The 22,492-nt window shown below is 43.3% G+C and overlaps 3 protein-coding genes across 3 annotated transcripts; 2 read left to right on the forward strand and 1 right to left on the reverse strand.

Moving 5' to 3' along the window:
* Positions 1–1,743: 1,743 nt before the first annotated feature.
* Positions 1,744–18,649, forward strand: LOC131674339 (apoptosis-stimulating of p53 protein 1; the record flags this gene model as incomplete). The annotated part of the gene is made up of 12 exons (XM_058952957.1): positions 1,744–1,870; positions 11,392–11,573; positions 12,051–12,666; positions 13,067–13,486; positions 13,708–13,983; positions 14,136–14,322; positions 14,415–14,651; positions 15,785–16,222; positions 16,359–16,706; positions 16,778–16,944; positions 17,022–17,221; positions 17,308–18,649. Coding segments are annotated over 12 exons (3,234 nt in total), but the record flags the coding sequence as incomplete, so codon positions are not given.
* Positions 18,650–18,696: 47 nt separating this feature from the next.
* Positions 18,697–21,064, reverse strand: LOC131674340 (uncharacterized). Its single transcript, XM_058952958.1, has 6 exons — positions 20,932–21,064; positions 20,287–20,401; positions 20,068–20,215; positions 19,569–19,986; positions 19,256–19,482; positions 18,697–19,169 (listed from the first exon to the last, which is right to left on the reverse strand). The coding sequence occupies exons 2-6, from the start codon at positions 20,396–20,398 to the stop codon at positions 19,097–19,099; spliced, it is 978 nt and encodes a 325-aa protein (XP_058808941.1). The 5' UTR covers positions 20,399–20,401; positions 20,932–21,064; the 3' UTR covers positions 18,697–19,096.
* Positions 21,065–21,286: 222 nt separating this feature from the next.
* LOC131674345 (calmodulin-like protein 4) lies at positions 21,287–22,480 on the forward strand. Its single transcript, XM_058952962.1, has 5 exons — positions 21,287–21,521; positions 21,630–21,660; positions 21,784–21,915; positions 22,083–22,265; positions 22,342–22,480. Exons 1-5 carry the CDS (start codon positions 21,519–21,521, stop codon positions 22,440–22,442), a joined length of 450 nt encoding a protein of 149 aa, XP_058808945.1. The 5' UTR covers positions 21,287–21,518; the 3' UTR covers positions 22,443–22,480.
* Positions 22,481–22,492: the final 12 nt, after the last annotated feature.

Here is a 22,492-nt window from a genome sequence, read left to right on the forward strand (position 1 = left end):
ACGGTATAATGAAGTTTTTAATAAAGTTAATTAGCGTAAAAATATCGGATAGAGAATTTTCAACACAGCGTTGAATTTCGCTTTCTTCAACTTTCGTCATTAATTGAAGCATCGTAAAAAGGTTGGTTCATTAAACGCTTCTTTCTCTTCCGGAGTTACTGGAAAAAGTTACATGGGCGCCAATGCAATCTCGCTTCGCGTAACATCTATCCTAATCGAATAATACTTTTCTCTGTTTAATTAACTACCTCGCGGCGGTCGAAAGATCAACATCCGAAAAGGCCTGAGATATCTAAATTGACATCTGCGCGTGCAAGAAGCTTACGACCCTTTCCACACACACACACACCCACACAAGCATACGTATATGTAGTCCCTTCTCTCGCGTAGAGTCATTACGATAATTAACTCGGCGACGACGCGAATCAAAACCCGCTCTGTTTGTGCGTTATTTCGAGTTCGTTGACTTACGATTGACTCTTATTCCTGCCGACTTTTTTTCATTTTCCCCGGAAATAGCCGAATATCAATTCGTGTGCACGGCTCTCACCCGAGATTTATTCAGCGAGAGCTCTCCTTCCTGACACGTCGAATCAGCTCTCGTTCTCTCGCGCAAAATGCATTCGCGCGGATCGCGCGCGACGCGGAAAACATTAAACAAGCGCCCCTGAGGAACAAGTGGAATCGCCTTCATAATCCAGGCGGCAAACAACTTCCCGCAAAACATCTGAATTGTCTTTCTCTCTTGCAGGCAAAAAACATTTATCTTCCAAAATGAAAATTCCCCCTTCCTCTCCCACTCTCCTTTTGGAAATAAACATCGCGCGTGAAAGTTTCACGGGCAGAGTGAGAAAGAGGGGGGGAGGGGGCGGACAGAGAAACGGCGGCTTTTAAAAAGCCCGCAGATCTCTCTGCTTGTGCTTTTTTGCTTACGTACGCGATGTAGTAAATCTTCACAAATACACACGCGAGATTCTCCGCCTGCCTCCTTGAGATTTCTCATATTTCTCTGAGTCGCGCAGTTGACGTTGCACGAAAATTTGGTAGTTCGCCCCTTTTCTCTTTTTCACTGTGTATTTGCCTTTTTTTTTCTTTTTTTTTTGCCGAATATGTACAATTGCCCTCGGGAGAGTTGAGGGGAGGTGTCACCTTTTTTTTAACGACGCGATGACCCTGAAAATTCATTCGGAGGAGTTAACTGCGGTCATCCTAGCCCTGTGTACATCTGCATGTGTATGTCGGTAGAAATGAAGATTAGACAGTCGTAGACTCAGGCGATTTTTGCAATTAGCTGATTTTTCTTCAAAAGGTAATTAGCTGATTGTTGAAAAAGTTATGATTGCTTGTACATTTTAATTCACATTTTTTTGTAGTGAAACGGATTTCGGCGATATCGAATCTCACGTTTGTCGAAATATAAAACGATAGGCAAACAGTTTACCAACAGTGGCAAAAACCGCAAAACTACAAACAATCGTTAGAAAAAAATGGCCAATTTCCCGCGAATGTAACTTGATGTTTGCGCGATTCAGCAACTCCCCCCCCCCCCCCAACCCAGGAAAAAACGCACCGATATTTATGAGTGTCGCCCAATTCGCTCGATACCGTGAGCAAAGAAAAGAATAAATCCCGTTGTTGCTTGAAGGAAGCACGGAACAGAATCCGTCGGTCCTCCGGCTGCATATACGCAAACATCGCCGGGGAAAAAAAAATGCATGTTAATTAATAAACCAATGCTTACAGGAGCCGGTGCAGCAGGACAGACTAGCGAGGTTACGGCACCGCTTGGACCAGCAGCAGAGCAAGTTGAATCGGCTGAGATTATTAAGGTCACAGACTGACGCTTCGCGAGCGAACAATGCCACCCTCAGTGAGTATGAAAGGATCGTCCAAGTTGTTATATCGACGTGCCACTGATGATCGTCGGAGGAATCGAATAATCGACGAGATCGAATAGTAAAACTGATCGCGAGAGCGATCTACTTGCTCTCGAACGATGTGCTCGATGAAGGAAATAGCTCGCCGCTAGGTTCCAAACTAAGTTTTATGTCTCATCGACTGATCATCTTCTTGCGTTTATTATATTCAGCGATCGCGATGCGTAGTCCAAGGGGGGTGCTTCGGTCGGTCTAGTAGAATATCCACGATATGGCAACGAAAGCGTCGACAAATCGTCGCTGCGAAGGCACTCGTGCATGAATTATCGCTTTCGCACTTACGCTCGGTAATCTCGTTTTGTCCCGCGACGAACGGCGCGCTTTCATCTGTTTGATAAAGTCCCCCGCGGAACGAGTACACTTCTTCGACGCAATTCGATGTGCTCGCGTGCTTTTAATCAATCCTGCTTATGCCGTTCGCGCGCTTTCCGTTTCTTTCCACGTTGCACGCGTCGCGGTCGACGGAAGAGTACCACCGTGATAAATTCACGCCGAGAAAAGAGGAGCCGAAACGCCCGTGAATATTCATGCGCCGGCAGCCGGGGCACGTGCGCCAGCTTTTATGACGCCGTCTGGGGGATATTAGGTTAATTGGATGAGTGGATGAATGTGTCGCGCACGTCGTTGGTCGAGGGACAGGAGCATTGAATCTTATTAGAGGATTATCCAACGATTACGCCGAACGCCGCGCGCTCATCGACCAAGTGTACGCGTTAATTGCGCCTTGAAAAGAACTCGACGTTTTTAATATCCGTTCGTTAACGGGGGTTGTCGTGCCCCACTCTTTCACCCCACTCCCTCTCTCTGTCTCGCCCTCGCGTTCTCGACAAATGAAAAATTGCGTCGGTGCTCGATGACGAAGCTTCGCAAGCTAATCTCGCGAGAGCGATGGCACAACTTTTGCAATTACCCACTTTTGAAGAAACAGTCGCGTAAAACCAATCGCGAAACAAAAGGGGCTGCAATGAAGGCCCCTGTTCTAGATTTCTCCGACGGCTCCAAGCTGGCGCCTCATCAGGCTTATTGCCCAGAGCACACGTGCACTCTCGCTTAATTTCCTGGATTGTCATCTCCCTCGTCGTCCACCCACTGCGAACAATCGATCGATGTGTACGTGCACCTTGCGAATCTCTGCACAGGAAATGAGACGTGCGAACTTGACCGACTCGTCTTATTAACGAGCTTCTCCTGCTCGATGAGGTTTTTTTAATCGATTGTTTCCAATAATGTTTCGTTTAGCGAGAATTTTCCATGCAAAACATAAAGAAAGTTGTCGTTGTTATCCGTAAATTCAAAACTACGTCAACGGAACTACAATGAAAATAAAAGTAAAAAAGTTCGTCCCTGACCAGTAAAAAATCGTGCAAAACATGTCATAACGACGCCAAAACCTTCCAAACAATCGTTACAAATGATTTTCATGGTATACACTCGTTGCATGCAATTCGTTACCAAAGCTTTTTTTTTAATTCCCGTTCGTGCAGCAAAAAAAAGTACGGAGATATAAAGCACTGGTAAACAATGTGCAGCGTCGAAAGAGTACACTAGCGGTAAAAGCAAAATGAATTTTCCGGGCGAGTAAATTCGGCCAAACGCCGCTATTTCAGTTCGTTTAACCTTTTCCTCCGCTGTACTATGTTTCCGCGAATCGACTGGCTCGGCTTTTGAGTTTTCTGTGTCGTCCTCGTTGGGCAATTTGTCGAAGAAAGGAGAAGCAAAATAAAAAAATCCATTAAACTCTCACGGAAATGAACGTGTCTTGAAAGTGCGGCTCAGCATACACATAACACACGAGAGTCCTGTAAGTTTTCCAATCGGCGTATTGTTGGTCCTCGACCGACTTTGATAGAACTGCTTTTTGTTTTGTTTCGATCGGTAAAGAGGGGCGGTGGGGGGGGGGGGGGGGAGCAGTCTTTGCGGACTGCTGTTTTTCAGCGCTCGAGTTTTTAATTGAAAACTTTGAACGAAGAGTTAGTTGCCCAAGATACTCTTGCGATGAATCATCATTTGTTGCTTCGAAGCTGCTGGGAAGTTAGTTGATTTTTCTTCAAAAGTAGGTATCAACGACTTGTCGTTTCTTTCTACGATTCGAAACCAAGGCGAAAACGTTCGAGTAAGCATTGAAAAATCATTTAAAAGAAAAAAACAAATCTCAACTTCCTCGAGAATGGTAATTTAAAAAGTTGTGGCGCCGCGCATCGGTAGGTCGTACATCGAAGACACAAACAGCTCGTGTCGTTATTTGACACGACTAGTCAAAGCAGCTTATACGAGTTTCTCACACCACTCGTATGAAAAGTGTTCTCGTGAGCGAATACGCTGGAAAAATTGCTCGCCAACGCACTGTTACGGAAGTTCTCCCTTTCCTTCGATATCGTTTATTATGCGTACTTAGAGCAATGCCGCGTTTAATGCAGACGCGCGGCAAGAGAGAAATATTTATCGCTCATAAATACGTACATTGCATATTCTCTTTGTTGAGAAATAAGCGAGAGACATTGGCAGCTCGCCAAGTTTTCCGAGAGTTCGACTGATGAGTATTCCACGCAATGTCTACAAAGACACTTGTTGCCAAGATGGCGCTCAGTGAGAAGTGGCAAACGGCTGAACATAATTGTTACGGCGCGTAATATGAAAGTACGGAAAAGTGACAAAGTCCTCATTAGCCATGGTCATTAGCGTGCGCACACTGGTTTTGATAAACTTACGTTGTAAAATGGAAAAAGCGCAAGCAACATTCGTTGCGCACATTTTCCTCGTTCATTCATCGTTCGCCTTAAGTCGAGCATTCGACCGCGTCGATCATCATCTCGAAAGGGCCAAAGAAAGCATAGGAATAAAGAGGGGATCCAGTTGTTCCCTCTCTCGGCAGTCATATCGAGAAATCGCCTATAATAAGCCCATCTCTAGAGAAGGCGCGAGTCGGCCAGACAAAAGCCTCGCTGCAGACAATAGCTCTTCTCGCGCGCTCGGCGCGCATTGTTTAAACAGCTGCGTATGCCTGATCCTCGCAAAAATGCCTCGGCTCGATCCAGCTACTCGTGTATTCTCTCGTCTCCTTATCACTTATTATCCGTAACTCGCATGAATTTCACCAATCACAAGATATCCTTCCTCAACTGCGGGAGACAAAGGCTGCGCGCGGACTCCTCGATTTATCGACTCGCTGCTACGTCTTTTCCGTAACTCACGGATTCTTCGCTACGCCGTTGTTATCGATTTTTTTTCTCTTTTTTCTTTCTTCGACTTCCCTCGGCGTTTTCCTCGCAGCCGAACTTTTAATATCGACGCTGCGACGTTTGCTCGAGGAGAGCTCGTGCCACTTAAAATTTGCACAAATATAAATCCGCGATCGCGACGGTGCCGAGCGCCAAAGCCGAAGCGGCGTGCGCGATAAATAAATCATCAAGTCTCGCAAAACAAACAGCGAACCTTTCAAAGTTGCATTACCACATAAATGCGCGTGCGCCTTCGGTGATGCGGCCCTCATGAAAATTCTAATCGAATCCCGGAGCGCCGCGTCGACTGCTCATCTCGCGATGCATTCCTCGTGAAAAATGGAGCAAAGCGCGAGAAAAAGCACACTGTCGTCCACGCGAAAGAGCTTCTCGAAGCATCGTTAGCATCTGCCTAATTGCCGAAAGGAAATGCCAGCTCGCGGGTGAACGTCCGATGAACTCGCTCGAACTGGCCGTGTAAATAACGATTCTCTCTATTAAGCCGGCTTACTCCGGCGACGAGTTCGTGTCGCGCGCCCGATTTTCCCGAGCGGAAGGGGTGAGGACGCGGGGGGCTTGTGTGCATATTCGCCGACGACCTCGTCTGCGCGGGGCGTGAAAATAAAATGCGTTTCATAATGGAGCGCGCGCGCGTGTGTATTGTGCCGCTTTGTCGAGTGCGAGTGCAGTGCGCGCCTCGGCATTTTTATTTCACGCTGTCGCACGCGCGCGAATAAAATATCTCGCGAGGCTTTCAAGTGCGTGACGATTCGCCGCAGTTGGCCGCTTGCTATTATTAAAGTTGCACCGGCGGACCAACGTTCATCGGTCGCCCTGCAAGTTATGTACCACCTTGTTCATCGTGCAACGGACAGAGAGCTGCCGTTAAAGCTTCGCCAATTACAAATCCACGAATTTCGATCTAACGATGATACGTCGTCGAGGAGACGCAATACGTCCAAATTGGGATCCGTGCGACCGAAGGCGACGGGGACACGCAGGCTTGCGCGCGGAGCAGCGCGTACGTTCGTCGATCGAGAAAGCGCACTTTCGACTTTCGAAGGGGACGCGGCAACTGCGAACGCGAACGCGCGATCTATCAGTTAGAGGCGCGAAAGCGCGAGAGATGGCGTCACCTAGCGCCGGCCGGCTCGCGACTAATTAGACGCGCGCGCGACAAGGGCTGACATTTAACGAGTGCGCCGCATCGGTAGAGTGACGCGACGCAACGCCGAGCTGCGCTCTCCTCTCCAGCTTGCGATGACCCTATGTCAGGCTCTCGTTTCTTGCCGCTCGCGAAACGGCAACTAATTGCAGCGACGCGATGTCGCTCTCGCCTGAACGCTGCCCTTTTGAGCGCGCGCGACGCGCCGAGTTCATTTGCCGCCAAGTGGCGCGCGTGGATCATTCTTAAACATTGTGGAAGGAGAGCAGAATGTCGAGCAGAATGTCGAGCCGAGTGCTTCGCCGAGGCGCGTGCGTTTCTTGCTTTCGTCGACAGAGCACTGTCGGGCGAGTCGCGCCAACGATTGAAACCACTGCATACTGTGTACAAATAACCGTAGGATATTGCTTAAAAGTGTGATTTTACGCTCGAATCTTAGTTTTCGTCACATTAGACGCTCGTTGTGAAGAAGAATAATAAAATTCTTCTTTCTATCGGCCAATATGCAAACACTATTCGAAACTATTTCAGACATTGTATTTATTAGATTCATTCAAATTTTATTCGACCTATAATTTTAATAGTCTCGTCCGTAAAATAGGAATATTCTATCGTAAAACTATTATCACTAGGTATCGTGGTATGGATGCAGTAACTAAATAATTGAAATGACTCGCTTGAAAGTAAGCCAATCGCAAATCAATCAATATCGGGTAGCCGATTCGTCAAAGCTACTTTATGCCGAACATTAATATTTTACTTGAACCTCGTGAGGTTTTCATTGGAAACGCTCGATAATCCATGAGAGCGCAACAACTTCGCAACAAATATCGGCAAAACGCTCGAGTCTTCGGCAAGTGGAAGCTTCGATCCTTGGCTTTCTTGGCAAAGCTCCAGTGCTCACCTCCAAGCTCTGATTCGCAGGCCTTGCAGTTCGCAACGCAACCTGTTTGTTCGTCCTTTCGAAACTCGAGTGTAAAGGCCACTTCTCTTATGCGGAGCACGACAAGTGCGATGAAAATTCCGCTGGACTTGAATGATAAGCACCATTGTCGTAAATTGCCTCGTCTGAATTACCAATGGCTTACCAAAGCTTCGCTCATAGTTTTACCATTGCTCGTTATTGGCCGACTCATCGATTGCTCGACATCCGTGGACTGGCTTATCGCGAACAACCGCGGCCAAATTGTTACCAGGTAGAAATATAATTGCGAGCTTTTCAGCACAAGAACTAATGCAGATTGAGGATAGCGATGAACGTGAGCGATTGTAACGTAAGTTGTAACGCGTCTTTTTCTCTTACTTGCACTCAGACACTTGGACTGATCGCAATAATACCCGCAATAATACTGATTCACTCGAGGCCAGTAAAAAGGCCATGCCGACGAGCCGACGAAAGGAAAAGAAAAACAGCAACAGCTCAATCTACGAGAGCAAGCCATCCTAGCAGAAGAGATGTAGAAGCTCGGGTCATAACTCCATTTTCATTGTCGATTACCCGCTGGCCAGAGCGAAAATGTAAACCAGACGCGCGGCCGTCGGAGCATAAAGTGCAGCAACAGGAGAATATCTTGAGCATCAAAACGCAGCGAAAGAACCGGAGCGAGAGAGAGGAAATCTACGGGTTACGCTCGGCGTATCGTTAAAGCTAATGCATTCCGCGTCTTATCCACTTTATCCCAATTGAGTACCGCGGAAAAAAACCCCTGCCCGGAATTATCAGAAAGGATAGCAGAGCCAGCGGCCGCTGCGCTTTCAAAGTTCACGGCGTTCCGAGCTGAATCTTGCGAATAGACGGAAGTCCCGGATGGGCCGCTCGAGCGCCGAGTCGGAGCTCTTTCGACTCGTCCGCACCACGACAATTAGGCTGCCAGTCGTCCGCGGCAATAATAAACATAGAATCCTTTTTATGCTCAAAGCCGGTAAACGCGTAAAAGCTTTCACGCGCGAGCTGCCGCTCCGAAAACCATTTCTTTTTATCCAGCGCGATGGAAGAAGTGAGTTTTTCTTTTTCCTTTTCTTTTGTTTTTTTCTTTTTTTACCAACGTAAAATGCTCATTATGCGAGATAAATTCTTTGAGCAGACAAACTCTGGCGTACGTCGCGCTGCGTGAAATTTCCATTCAAAAGCGAAGAGATGTCGGGCGTGAAGCGCAACGAGCTTGATATAATAATAATGGCACACAAAAAAAGAAGAAAGATTTTGCGCGCTCGCCAATTAAAAAATTTTTGTACTAACGAGCACGCGAGAGACAAAAAAAGAAGATAGCATTGTCGAATGGAAATGAAAAGTCGATATTTGGGGCGATTGATTTTCCCGATATCCTTGACTTTTCCTTCCTCCATTTTCTCTCTTTCTCTCTGGCCGGGGCCCAGAGTAGGGAATGCAATAACAGAGCATTTGCCGCGCACCTATATATACATACATACATACATACATACATACATACATATATACATACATATAGGGAGGGGGAGAGAGACAGCGAGCAAAAAATATTTTCTCGGAACGACGTGCACAGCCTCGAATAAATTGAGATTTAAATGCGCCGGCAGTTGCATTTCCATCGGAAATGAGTGCCACCGCCTGCTGCCGATCATCTGCCGATACTTCCTCATCGATGCCCGCGACTGTACTTTATGGCGTGTAACATCTTGACGTGAATATGGGGCTTTTATGAGGTCGGTGAAAATACATTTTTTTTTATTTTTTTTTTTTTATTGCTCGCCGCGGTCGTGGGCGATACTTTACGCGACTGCTCATTCGCGCGAAATAACGTTGGTTTTTTTTTCTTTCACCTATATAGAGGCTTTGGTTGAGGGTGTTATCGAAATTACGTTGACTTCTGCATCTGTCAATTACGAAGCGACGAACACGTGAGCGGAATCGCGCAAACACGAAGTCAGTCGGCTTGTCTAGTTCGAAAATCTCGGCGCTTTCGTGGAGAAGACTCGCCCCGAGCGCCGGAAGTACAAAAGACAGATGCTCCGCGGGGGTTTTCGCGATGATCCGTTCCCGCTCTAAAAAAACGCGCGTGTGGGCGTGGTATCCAATGCCATATCCGCCGAAAATAAAAACGGAAAATCATTTGATCGCCATCCGACAAAAAAAAGGAAAAACGAAATATCCATCGCAAAATCCGGTGCAATACGTCATGCGAGAACCCATCACCGTGCACCAAACTTTCCGCGCGAATTTTCATTCGTAAAATTAGCTCGGATGATTGTTACTGATGGCGTTTTGTTGCCTGCAGGGTCCGCGCGTGCAGAAGGCCGTCGCTTCGGGGAACGCAACTTGGCGGCGGCGCGTGTGCGCTCGCGCCGTACGAGCGGGACTTGTTGCACTTTTCTCCCGCTGGGCGCAGTCGTTGGCCGCTTTGTCCCTCGCTGCAACGAGATATAGGGATGAGTAGCGCCGCTGTTCCACCGGGGGTTCGCCGCCGGAATGCGTTCAACGGCTGTCCGACTGCTTGTGCCGAGTATTGGCGACGTGCCAAAGCTGCTGCTGCCTCGCTCGCTCGTCCTCTGAGCGCCGCGCGACGCGGCAGCACGTGGCAGGAGCAGGTTCGCCGACAGTGATCGTTAGACATCGAGTCGAATGCACAGATACGTAATACGCCGGCAACGCTGACTAATCAATCGCGTCTCCGAGTAAACATTAGCTCTCTCATAGGAAGGATTACGCGCGCAGCCTGAGGCTCTCTCTCTCTCTCTCTCTCTCTCTCTCTCTCTCTCTCTCTCTATTTCTCTCGAGTAAACGGCTCGACGGCACCTCGCGCTTGCTCTTCTCTCTCTCTCATTGGCGCGCGCGTAAGCCCGTAATTGACTTTGCCATTGGCGCGCAAACAAGCGTGTCTAAAAGCGTTCAAAAGTTCTCCAAGTATCGCGCAACACTGCCGAAACTGATTACCTGTCTGTCTCGCTCCCTCCGGCTCGCGGTACTAGCACTCTTCTTACGCAGATTACCGTGCACACTTCGCCTCGCTTTACGTTAGCTGCGCCCGAGGAGCTGCGTCGTCGTTAGCCAGCTTCACTTTCGCCTCTTTCGCTTTTACGCGTCACCCAAGCATTCATGTGGCTTTGCATAATTCAATGCGGGCATCAAGTTCAGCCCAAACATACGAAACGAGAGCGAGCTGCTTGAGAGGTACTGCCGATGCGAGAATCGAGCACTATAGGGTGGAATTTCAAACTGACGATGAAACGTTGACAAGATTTCGGGAATCCAAATCAGACTTTCCAATCTTGGCGAGTGTCTCAATAATATATGTGGTAGTCGATGAAATATCGGTAAATTTTGGTAAAGCGGATTTACAAAAAATGCTCGTCTGAATAAAAGCCAACGAACTCGCAAAGCGTCTTCATCGATCTCTCGTGGCGAGAGAAAGGAGGGCGCGTAGTCGCACCGGCGGCGTGGGTCACAGTGGCACAGCGCATCCTCGTTCGGGATGGGCCACGTGAAACTGTGGAATCGCAATCGCCGCGACGTCGCGTCCCAAAAACAGAGCGCGCGCGAGTGCTGATGGCGATTCGAGCACTTTGCCGTGCTCGCGGCGGTCGGCAGAACGCGAACATTCGTTTCACATACGCCTCGGCGAAGTTCTGCTGGGATCGAGTGGAACGCGCGCGACGCCATATTGCGTGTTCGTGGGTTGGCACTGTAGCACGTTACCGTCGTTATATTTCCAGTTGTGAGGACTTACGCTCGAAATCATCCTCAGCTCAAATAGCAATGCCATTTGCAAATTTGAATGGCAGCGTTTGACCATTGATTTTTCGAACAAAAATTAAATTGGCATGGTATTAATATTAAATGCACGCGTAGCCTTCTAAAGACAAGCCTATTCGAAATGAAGAATGCCCGCGAAAGGGCTGCAAGCCCCGAGACAAGATGCCGCTTGGCCGGCGCCTGTCGAGCAAAAGAGCGCGGCAATCGCCAACGAAAGTCGGAGATGGCGTGCGCGTGACGAAGCAGCGTCGAGAAGTCACGAACACGGTGGCCGATCATCAGAGGCCCTTGGCGACATTTCCGTCACGTATTCACGCGCGCTTCGTCTGCTTGTCTGCGCAGCCTCGGATCTGGACTGCATCAAAGCGCTGTTCAACGAGAAGGAGAAGGAACTGTCGCTGGCGGTGGCCAAGGTCGAGGAGCTGACGCGACAACTCGAAGAGCTGAGGGGCAGACACCCCGGGCCCGGATACCTCGTCACCCCGGCCAGCGCCGAGCTCGAGAAGCTGAGGAGGGAGCTGCTCGTGAGTACACCCATACCCGTCCCTTGCAGTCGCGTTCAGTCGCGATCCCGAGCTCGCGCCGACGACTCGTGCATTTTTACTGCCGGATCGTTGACTCGAGCGCGCGGTTATGGACGCGTAAAGCGATCGCGTGGCTCTTATTTGTATATGGCAGCCGTCGTAGCGTACCTATAAAAGAAAATCCCGACAAGGCGGAGCACTTTGGCCTCGACTTATCGATTGGATGGATCGATAAATGGCACGTGAATCCTCGACGAACAGTCTTACGCGACGTTCGAGGCTTTGTGCCGTAGGACTTATCGAATTACTGCTTATTACTGCTTACCGCATATTCACCTCCTTTTGTCACGATTAACTGTGCGAATCGCAACAGGCAGCCCGTTAACGTAAGCCCCAAATTAGCGTGCGAAGTTAGGCCTTTCGGTCTCTAATACGGCAATGCGACATCATTAATCTCTCGTTCTCCGCCCTCCATAGTTCCGCAACAAGATGAACGAGCAGCAGAATCAGGTGGTGTCTCAGCAGCGTCTCGCCCTGGCGCAGCGTCAAGCGGAGATGTCGTCCATAGACGCGCGAATAGCTCAGCTGCAGGGTCGACTGCAGCGGAAGCGCGCTCTCAACCAGCGACTCAGCCAGCAGCTAGTGCAGCAACAGCAGCACAATCAGATCAACGCCGCGCGACCGCCGCCGAACAACAAGCAAGATCACTTGGTCGGCGGCAAACCGCGACCTGCCGGCAACATCGCGGCTATCGAGCCCTACTCGCACATACCCAACGACAATGATTTCAGCTTGAACAAAAACGATCCCAAGTATCAAACGCTGCCGTATAATACCAAGTTTGCAGTGAACTTCAAGGCGAATCTACAGCAACAGCAGCAACAGCAACAACAGCAGCAACAACAGCAGCAGCAGCAACAACAGCAGCAGCAACAACAGCAGCAACAGCAGCAACAGCAGACGTCGCTCGAAGATGACGTTAATAAAAATAAGATTCAGCATAGCACCAGTGCGTCACAGATCGGTACAAGGACCACCAATGTTCAGCTTAGTCATCAAGTTGCCCACAGTCAAGCGCAGTCGCACGTACAAGGTAAGGGAGGACTGGACTTTTTTGGGCCTTACAATGGCATCATCGAGTCTCCATGTCTCGCATCTCGATTCCGACTCGTTGAAAATGGAAATAACGAATGGAACGTTTTACAAATCATGTTTTAAAACCAAAATAAGCGAGAAAGCTAAGACTGTATAAAAACTTGACGAATCGTCCGTGTTCACTCGGCTACTTGATAAATTTATCGCAGACTCTGTAATAGAATAAATATAAGAGAATATCGCTTTAAAAAAAATTCAAGCGTCGATGATGCAGAGTGGACGTTATAACGGTCTCGTAACGGTGCATCTATCGCGAGAGCTGCAGTAAAATCTCAACTAGATTATCATTCTGACAGTAAACCAAGCAAAATAATTATTAATTTAATGCTTCGTTTTAGGTCAATCACAACTTCTCAATTCCAATCAAACGCAACAGCAGCAGCAGCAGCAACAACAACAACAACAACAGCAGCAGCAGCAACAACAACAACAACAAACGAACAATAACAATAACAATGTTAACAATAATAACAACAACAATACTGCCAATCATAATTTCGTCGGTGAAGCTACGCGACTGCATCAACAATCTCAGCAACAACAGCAGAAGCAACAGCCACCGAGGAGTCTGCCTAATCATCAGAAACCAGTGTCAAGCGTCGCGCCGAGTTTTCCCGTCAAGTCACCCATCTATCAAACGTCCTCGACCAAGATCCATCCTGTTATGCCGCAGACACTCAGCCTCATCGGCAGAGGCCATCCGGCTACTCAAAGCAGTTACGCGACAAACCCTCAAAATCAAAATCAAAATGGCAGGGGTAAGTTCGCGCATTTTTTTCGTCGGTTGGTCTTTCTTTATTAACTTTTGATAATAGTATCTCCTTTTAGTTTAAAAAATGCTTGCTATGAAAAGTAGAAAAACTTGCTTTACTTTTGTTGTTTCGTGTTGTGGTAAAATAGCCTTTCAAAACTTTAAAATGAATACGAGTTACAATCAACCTACATTTAATAAACTAAAAAATTACTATTGATTTCACAGATGCAAGTTCAGTAATGGGATCAGCAATGCAAAACGGCCAACAGCAGCAGCAACAGGAATCGAACTTTAGCACTCGACACAATTACCCAGTAGTTGTGTCGCAGCAACAACAACAGAGTAATACGCAGCACGTGGCCACGACAGTGGCAGCGTATCAGTCGCAGAACTCACCGAATTTGCCGCAAAGCAGTGGCTCGATATTCTCCGGCTACGGTTACGGCCAGACGGCTCAACCAAACCTCGACGAGAGGCTCAAGATTCCCGAGAAAATTGCTGGTTAGTAGCTACACTGCGAGGCACGAATACTATTTGAATTCAGCATATGAGTATTTCCATGAAGATCAAAGTCCTCGCTAGAATCCCAAATAATTGCCAAGACGTTTTTACTGTAAAAAAGAGTGATTGACGTTCGCGCTTTGTCTTTGCAGCATTGGAACAACAACAACAGCAGCGTTTCGACCAGAATCTCATAAGCAAGTACGAGCCACACAGTAAGCTGTACGAGCAATCGTCAGTGAACAAACACGAACAACAGCAGCAAACGTCGACGAAGCAAGAGCACAGTACGCAGCCTTTAAAGCACGAACAAAGCAAGTTCGATCACCTTGCTTCCAGGTAAAACTTGCATGAATTTAAGGAGGAGGATGAACCTCCTCCAACTCTCTTGCAAGCAAAAACTATACCAAACTATTATTACTTACATATAGGTTTGAGCAGAAGCACGATCATACGAGCAAGTTCGAGCCACCGAGCAAGTTGCCGGAAAAGCCATTCGAGTATGAGCGCAAGCAAGAGTCCAAGCCTGAACCGGACAAAGGACCCAAGCCTGCACTTCCACCCAAACCAAGTAAACCCAATCCACCACCAAGACTCACTCCACACGAGAAGGTTGACGCTAACTGTGACTCACCTGACACAAAGATCAATGTTAATTTACCTTCCAGGTATGATTTTAATTTATTAATTCTCGCTCACGAAAAAATTTGATTTGTAAACATGAATACTTTATTATTATGCTTTATTTAACTTTCTTCAAGAAAATTTGCTCTGTTACATAAGAAGATTTGTAGTTACGACTAAAAGCTCTTTTAAACTGCTATTCTAAAATGACACGAAATCACGGAAAGTTTTAAACGATATGAATGCTGGTAAGAACCAAGTGCCTCAAAACTACTATTTTCTTATGAAGTTTCCGTGATTCATTAGTAAGCATTACTGACAAGTAATTGTGTCGAGCCCTAAAAAATTAACATAAAAATTTTATCATAAAAAAAAACAATTGTTGTTTCATAACAAAAAACTGGAATTTCTTACGGAAAAAAAATATAAACTTTTCTTTGAAGTGTAAAATAGATTCAGCTACACCGAGTAAAACTGCCCTTGAAAATCAAATCCGTTGACAATAGATTGTCGTGCAATTGAACGGAGATCCATCGTTGTACGCCTCGCGAAGAGCGCAGTGAGTTTAATTATAAATGCTAATGAGTCCACGATCGATTTGGCCGTCCGAGGCGAGAGTGAGTGAGTAGAGCGGTGAGCTGCTCGGTGTGAGCACACACGTCGAATAATAGACACCGAAATAGAACGCGGGTGAAGCTGCCGCTACTGCTACTGCAGCAGAGAGGCCAAAAGCAAGAAAGTGCATTGCTCTCCGTGTCGCGTTCGCTGCACATCTCGTCGCTCGCGCGAGTGTAGTATTTATTCGTTTTACGGATGTACGAATCATGATTGGGATACGCAACTATTTTCGCGGCGCACGACTTCTCGCGGCCGTGCTTATTTGCTCGCTTAATTTCTTCATAGTGCTGCGACTTTTCCTCTTCTTGTTCTTCTAAGCCCAAGCGCCAAACTCATCATGATCATCGCCGTGTCATCTTGTCCCATGAGCTTTGCTTTTTATCAGGCGGCGAGTGTTGCAATTGGTGGCTCGATGTGATCATAGCGATTTAAAAGTGAACGTAAGATTAGTAAATACACACTAAAATGTTATGCTGACCGCTCACATTTATCTAAATAAAGATAATGTAATTTATCAAAAAACAACACGTTGAAAGCCATGTAAAATTTGGTTTTCCAGACCGGAAAAGGAGGAAGACGCACTCCCACCGATTCCTACCTCGGAGCCACCGGAATCGCCGACAGATTCCCAATTGGCGAATCAACAACAACAATTGCATCAGGTGATCAAAGCTCGGCCACTGGGTTTGAAAAAGTCTCCGTTATCAGAGCAACCAAAGCTTCGTTATAACAAGTCGAACGTGCACGTATCTATCAATCGACGAATTGAAATGCCCCCTGCCTTCCTGTTCCCCGAGACCGAGATTCCCGCGGATCTTATGCAAACGGAGCAACAATCGCAACAACAGCAACAAGTAGATGTTACCGATTGCAATCCAATCAAGAGGCATATCGTTAGTCCAGTCAGTCACGAGGAAATTTGCAACGAAAAGTTAGAGGATTCGGATATTATCGACGCACTTAATGTACTTAATATCGAAGACAATCATAAGCTAAAGTAAGTGCCATCCTTGTTAAAGTATGACGTTTAAATTTTCAAGAGACAATCATTCAATCAGCCAATGGTTTCGCAAGCAGTAGCAGCCGCTAGGCGACAATCAACGAAAATAATTTTTAATGAATTGCATTTTCAGGTCAGAGACAATCGAGATCGAGAGTAGTAACGTGGTGGTAACGGTGAATAAGCAAGCAACGGCAGCGGACGTGCTAAGGCGTAAAAAGGGTAACCTCAAGTCCACGACGGGCAAGGCCAATTTATCGAGGCGGGTCAGCTTCGACCCGCTCGCTTTACTCCTCGACGCGAGTCTCGAGGGTGAACTCGAACTCGTCAAGAAAACAGCTAAGGAGGTAGCTAATCCAAGCTCTGCTAACGACGAGGGTATCACCGCGTTACACAATGCCATTTGCGCGGGTCACCTCGAAATCGTCAAGTTCCTCGTTGAGTTTGGCTGTGACGTTAACGCTCAGGACAGCGATGGATGGTTTGTTTTATTTTGCTTTTGACAATATATACCATTTTTCAATAGAAATTTTCAATAAATGTTTTCTTCAGGACTCCCTTGCACTGCGCTGCCAGTTGTAACAACCTAGCAATGGTAAGATTTTTAGTGGAGCACGGCGCCTGTATCTTTGCCACGACGCTATCCGATCACGAGACTGCTGCGGAGAAATGTGAGGAAGATGAGGAAGGTTTCGATGGATGTTCTGAGTACCTGTATAGTCAGTAGCTTCAATTTATATTTATAATATGAGTTTGATGAACTTATTCCTAAATCCTTTGATAATTCAATTTACAGGCGTTCAAGAGAAACTTGGCATAATGAACAATGGACAGGTGTACGCTGTGTTCGATTACGATGCGCAACATAGTGACGAACTTTCATTAAAAAATGGTGATTCCATGGTGATATTGCGAAAAGGTGATGATAATGAGAGGGAATGGTGGTGGAGTAAGCTTGGCAATCGAGAGGGCTACGTTCCCCGAAACTTATTAGGCGTAAGTTGTAATCTGAAATTAAATGAAAAAATATTGTCTGATATATAATGATTGTGTACGGTCACAACTTTTATTCTCTGTTATAGCTATATCCAAGAGTGCAACCAGCAAAAGCAGACTGAAAGAGAACTTTACAATTAGAAGTGTTCCGCGTCGATTAATCATGTATTACCGCAGTATTCAATTCGCAACTTTATCTTTATATGTATATCATAATCTGTGTATCACGCACGGATATTGTTCTTAATCGATCAATCTTCTTAAGAATTTTCAAAGTCCTATAGAAATCGTTCTCTTGTAGCGAAGCAATGTTTTACGATGCTCTGCTCGGTTTATTTGAGAAAAAAAGTCGATCGAAATTAACGTATTATTTATTAGAAATATTTGTAGAGATTCTCTTTTTTTCACTTACTCGTCGCGTTTTTTTGTAAATATTTATGTATCGCTTGTTATTGTACGAGAGCACCACTCGCATCGTCGCAATTTTAGACAATACTTGCTGTATTTTCCGTAGCATTACCGCGCAGTGAAATTCGTCGTGGCGTAATATCAAAAATAAACAAATGTAACGTGACAATACAAAATATTTGAGGATATTTTGTGTTGAAGTCTGTATTAATGTATAAGTAATGTATCATACAAAAACATATCTAAAACGAGAAAAAACTATATTTTAGCAGAAAGCTATGTATATTGTAAATGCCCGAGAAATTGATTGAATTCATGAGTATTGATATGCAATAATGTTTATTGCAATTGAGCACTGATTTTTCTTTTAATGTTTGTAAAATATAATTAGATGTATTCTAATATATAAGTTTTGTGGGATTTCACTGCACGGTTGAAACACTGAAAGATATTTAAGTAATTTTCATACTATATTAAATTGCTCATACTCCAAAGATAATGTGGAGTAAGGTATTGTATGTATGTACTTAACTTTTTTTTTTTGTTCGTTTGTTTCACCTAAATGTTCGAGTTTAGATGAAGTCAAATTTGCATTAACGCCAATTTGAGTTTACTTCGTAATATTTTTGTGATCCGACTGGTTATTCGGATTCGGAAAATTATTTGCGACTGTATAAATGTAAACTTGCCAATGAAAAGGACTTTTAGTTAATTTCGTCGTCATAAATTGAAAAAAACATAAGTATTCTAGAAACTTGAAGAGATTAAATTCAGTATATATATATATTTTTTCTTTTTGTTTGGATTCTGTGCATAAGTTATAAGAGTTTTACGTAAGCCTACAGTATCATAATGTAGTTTCAGAATTTTGAAAGCACAGACGGATGTATTTTGACGATCTGTACGACGATGAATTGTAACACAACACCTATTGTTAATGAAACATGTGCCTTTAAAAGTAATAATAAATTTTAAATTTAAGATTATTGCCCGATATTACATGAGAAAAATAATAAATTGTTTATAATAAAAGTACACCTGAAAAATGATTGTCTTTTTTTTATTATCCATCTCGCTCCAGAAAGCTTTGTATAAATATAATATAAAAATTATATCTTCCATCTACTTTACAATCTTGTTAGCTATACAATGAGGGAAGACTAACACTGGGTACGTTATCAATCTTGTAAAAAATAATTCATAAATTAAATAACATTACAAACATGCACAATTGCCTCATCACAAAACTTCCTACTTTTTGAAAGTATATATATACATATACAATGTAATTGTCAATATTCTATTGAAACAACAGAACAATTAAGACTAGTAATTAAATTTTATAGTGATCATCCTCGCAGACGCTGTCAACTCATTGTACCCAATTTTTAAATCTAGTCAACGTCATTAAGTGTAAAATTTGATCTAAAAGAAAATAATATATAAAATTATATACTGAGTGTCATGTCACGCTTTACCATTGTTGATCAACTGTAAACAAACGTTAACATCGCTGAAATCTTCCAACAACGTTTGAAGTCTAAAATCAGAAATGAAATTCATATAAAAACTCTTAAACTTATTTGTAAATGTGATGTAATCATTGATAAATTTTGTAATAAATACTTTTCTTTGTAAATATTCAGTGTGCTTGGAGCAAACGTCCCATTCTTTAATCCTTGTAAACAGAATTCTGTTAGATATTTGTAACATTTTTGAGTTGTACTATGTGTTCCTTGGTTTTTCCATTCAGGAAGATCCTTTGTAATTACCCAAGCAGAAAAAACGTACTGAACTACTGCTGTCCAGTGTTGAGAGTCTACCAAAGTTTGTCCTTGCTCTCGCAAAGTTTTCTATGAAAATAACATGATTATCAAATCAATAAAATTTCTCCAATGCGTTTTAAACATTAAAATTTATAAAAAGTATTATACTTTACCTGAAAATTTTCTAAATGCACGTAAGCTCGACTATAATCCGATTCACCTTTAGTGGAAGGAACTAAACTAGCATAGACATTCTGCCTGAGCTGAGCCAATCTTTCTTTCAATGGTTGAATATCAGCAACAGGCATTTTTCTCAAAATGATATCACGTAACTGATCGTTTGGAGCCATCATGTGATCCTCTTGCATAGAGACTAAATCCATTATTATCTTGACTAACTGTTCATGACTTAGACCTCTTAAACCACTTGACAAACTTCCAGTGAATCGATTCACCATTGAATTTTTGTCACGTTCTTCTGGTGAAACCATTTCAATATCACTATCATCTAGCTGAAGTCTCTTTCTTGGAGTACTTCTTAATGTGATGTGAGACAAAGATTTTGATGGACTTTTTCCTGGTGTTCTGTCTCTGTAATTTCAAACAAACAAAAATGAAACATACAAAAACCAACCAGTCCTTATAGAATTCTATTCTTATAATATATTTCACCTAAAAATACTTTCTCGTTTGACAGTTTCAATGTCAGGTGACCAAACTATAGACTTTCTCCTTCCACGTCTCTGTATAACCATTTCGTCTGGACTTGGGGCAGAGTTGTTTGAGTCTACACTGTACCTTCTTGCTGCAGTATCAGTTGCTACTCAATGCATAGTGCATTAATCATTTTAGCATTTGTAAAATAAAATTTGTAGAACAAATAATTTTTACCTGGTGAAATATTTGAGCTAGCAGATGCTGGAATCACAGCCAAAGCTTGTCGAGCTGACCTTCGACGAGGAACATCTGGTCTGCGCAAGGTCTCTCTTCTAGGAGTAGCCATCCTCTGAATATAAACAATAACTGTTAGATAGCAGTCAAAGATATTATTTTAATAATAGGTTGCAAACATTTATTAGCAATAAATTGACACTTAGAAACAAGATATAACAAAATTTCATTTATCATTAACGCCACTCACCGTTCCAAAGTATCAATTAACCTATTATTGACCTAAATATATATTTCTTAATTAGTAATTATTATAAATCATTATATTTACTGTTCATAGATATAATAATAATTTATAAAATATTCATTACGCAATAGTTGTTACGAAAATTGTTCTCATAAACATGTTATTGCCTGAAATGTCTTAATTAAACCTGACAACAACAAAATGAAATGTAATCTAAACTCACATTACAAATAAAACTCTTCCAAAAATTATCTCATCACGCACATCATTCACGAACGTTTGTTTACAAAACGACACTGTTATTTAAGCACTTTAATCCGCTGCATTAATCGTCGTCATGAATGAAAAGTGTCATAGAGCAACGACCAACAAACAACTTGAATTTGTTAGATACCTACCGCAGTGATAAAACACAATCGTAGTTGTAAATCTTCGTAAAGTCAGGCACTTTTTTAACAATAAAACTGTGATGACGACAACAGCCTGGCGGGAAACCCAACTTCTAAGCGACTGTTGTTATTTTGGCGCGAGTCTCGTCAGGTGCTGCAATCCCGTGAAAACATTCTGAACTATATTGGGTGTGCCACTAACGGTATCGTCACAACGATAGATGATTTTATTTTCTAACTCGTTAATCGTCAATAATTTCTGCAACTGGTAAAATTGAATTTCTCTTTCATTTAATACAATTTTTAGCAGAGACAGATCATTCAGTGATAGGTATACGGATATTAATAATAATTTGAATTTTAATATTGCAATAAGTACAACCAACGCAAAAATAAGGAATGATTAATTGTTACCAACGTAGTATTTTCAAACTCACTCGTATAAGAATCAGATAAGAATGAGGTGAATGGTGCAACGTCACAATTAACGCATGCAACAAGTGTCAGTTTTTACTCCAATTCTACTTAATATTCAGTAAATATTGTATATATACTTTAAATCGTTTTACGGAAAGCTAGTTAAAAACAAAATCAAAATGGTATGAAATGTTTACTTTGAAAAGAATAAACAACTATTTATCTAAGACAGTATTTCAACTTCTCCACCTTGTTATACAATACATTTAAACATTAATAATTTTTCACAGGCACGTTATTTTCGTGAAGAAGATATCGATGGTAAGTAAATAAGTCCAAACTAACAAGTTTACTCTGTGTTAAATGTTTTCCATATAACCTGGATGTGCGTCAGAGCATATAACTTCAAGTGGTTGCAATAGTTGTTTTATTTGTTTGTTTTAGAATTCAGAGAATGTTTCTACTTGTATGCTCGTAGTGGACAAATTCGTACTCTAGATGAACTGACTATTATTATGCGTTCACTAGGTCTTAGTCCTACAATAGCTGAATTGAATAAATATTTGAAAGATAAAGGTACATTAAAACAATTTTTATTTATGTCGTTAAAATTTTGTTTGAAATTTAATTCCAAATGTATGAAATTTATTTCCAAATGTATGAAATTTATTTCTAGAATCTAGATATAATGTACAAAATTAATATATGAAATATATAATCAACTAGTTTTTCAAATGTTACAGGTGGTAAAATGTCCTTCGCTGATTTTTTAGAAGCGATGCATCTCCAGACCAGAGCTGAAGATTTACCTAAAGAAGTTATAGAAGCCTTTCAAGCTGCAGATACTACTAAAACAGGAACAGTTCCTGCTCGACACCTAGCACACATGCTACTGAGATGGGGAGAACAATTGAGCAACAAAGAAGGTAAGTTATTTTCATAAAATTTAATTAAAGAACAATGTTACAAATTTGTTTACATAATAAAATTTTTATACTTCAGTTGAACAGATATTCAGAGAAGCCAATGTTTCTCTTAATGGGCAAGTGAAATATGAAGACTTTGTTAAAATTGCTTGTGCACCTGTACCTGATTATTATTGACTTTAAAAGACTGTGGTTTTATTTCGCTTTGAAACAAACTAGTTTTATTT

The sequence above is a fragment of the Phymastichus coffea genome, unplaced genomic scaffold (genome assembly GCF_024137745.1).
Source record: "Phymastichus coffea isolate CEN01 unplaced genomic scaffold, Cenicafe_Pcof_1.1 PCOF00231, whole genome shotgun sequence".
Taxonomy (NCBI): Eukaryota; Metazoa; Arthropoda; class Insecta; order Hymenoptera; family Eulophidae; genus Phymastichus; species Phymastichus coffea.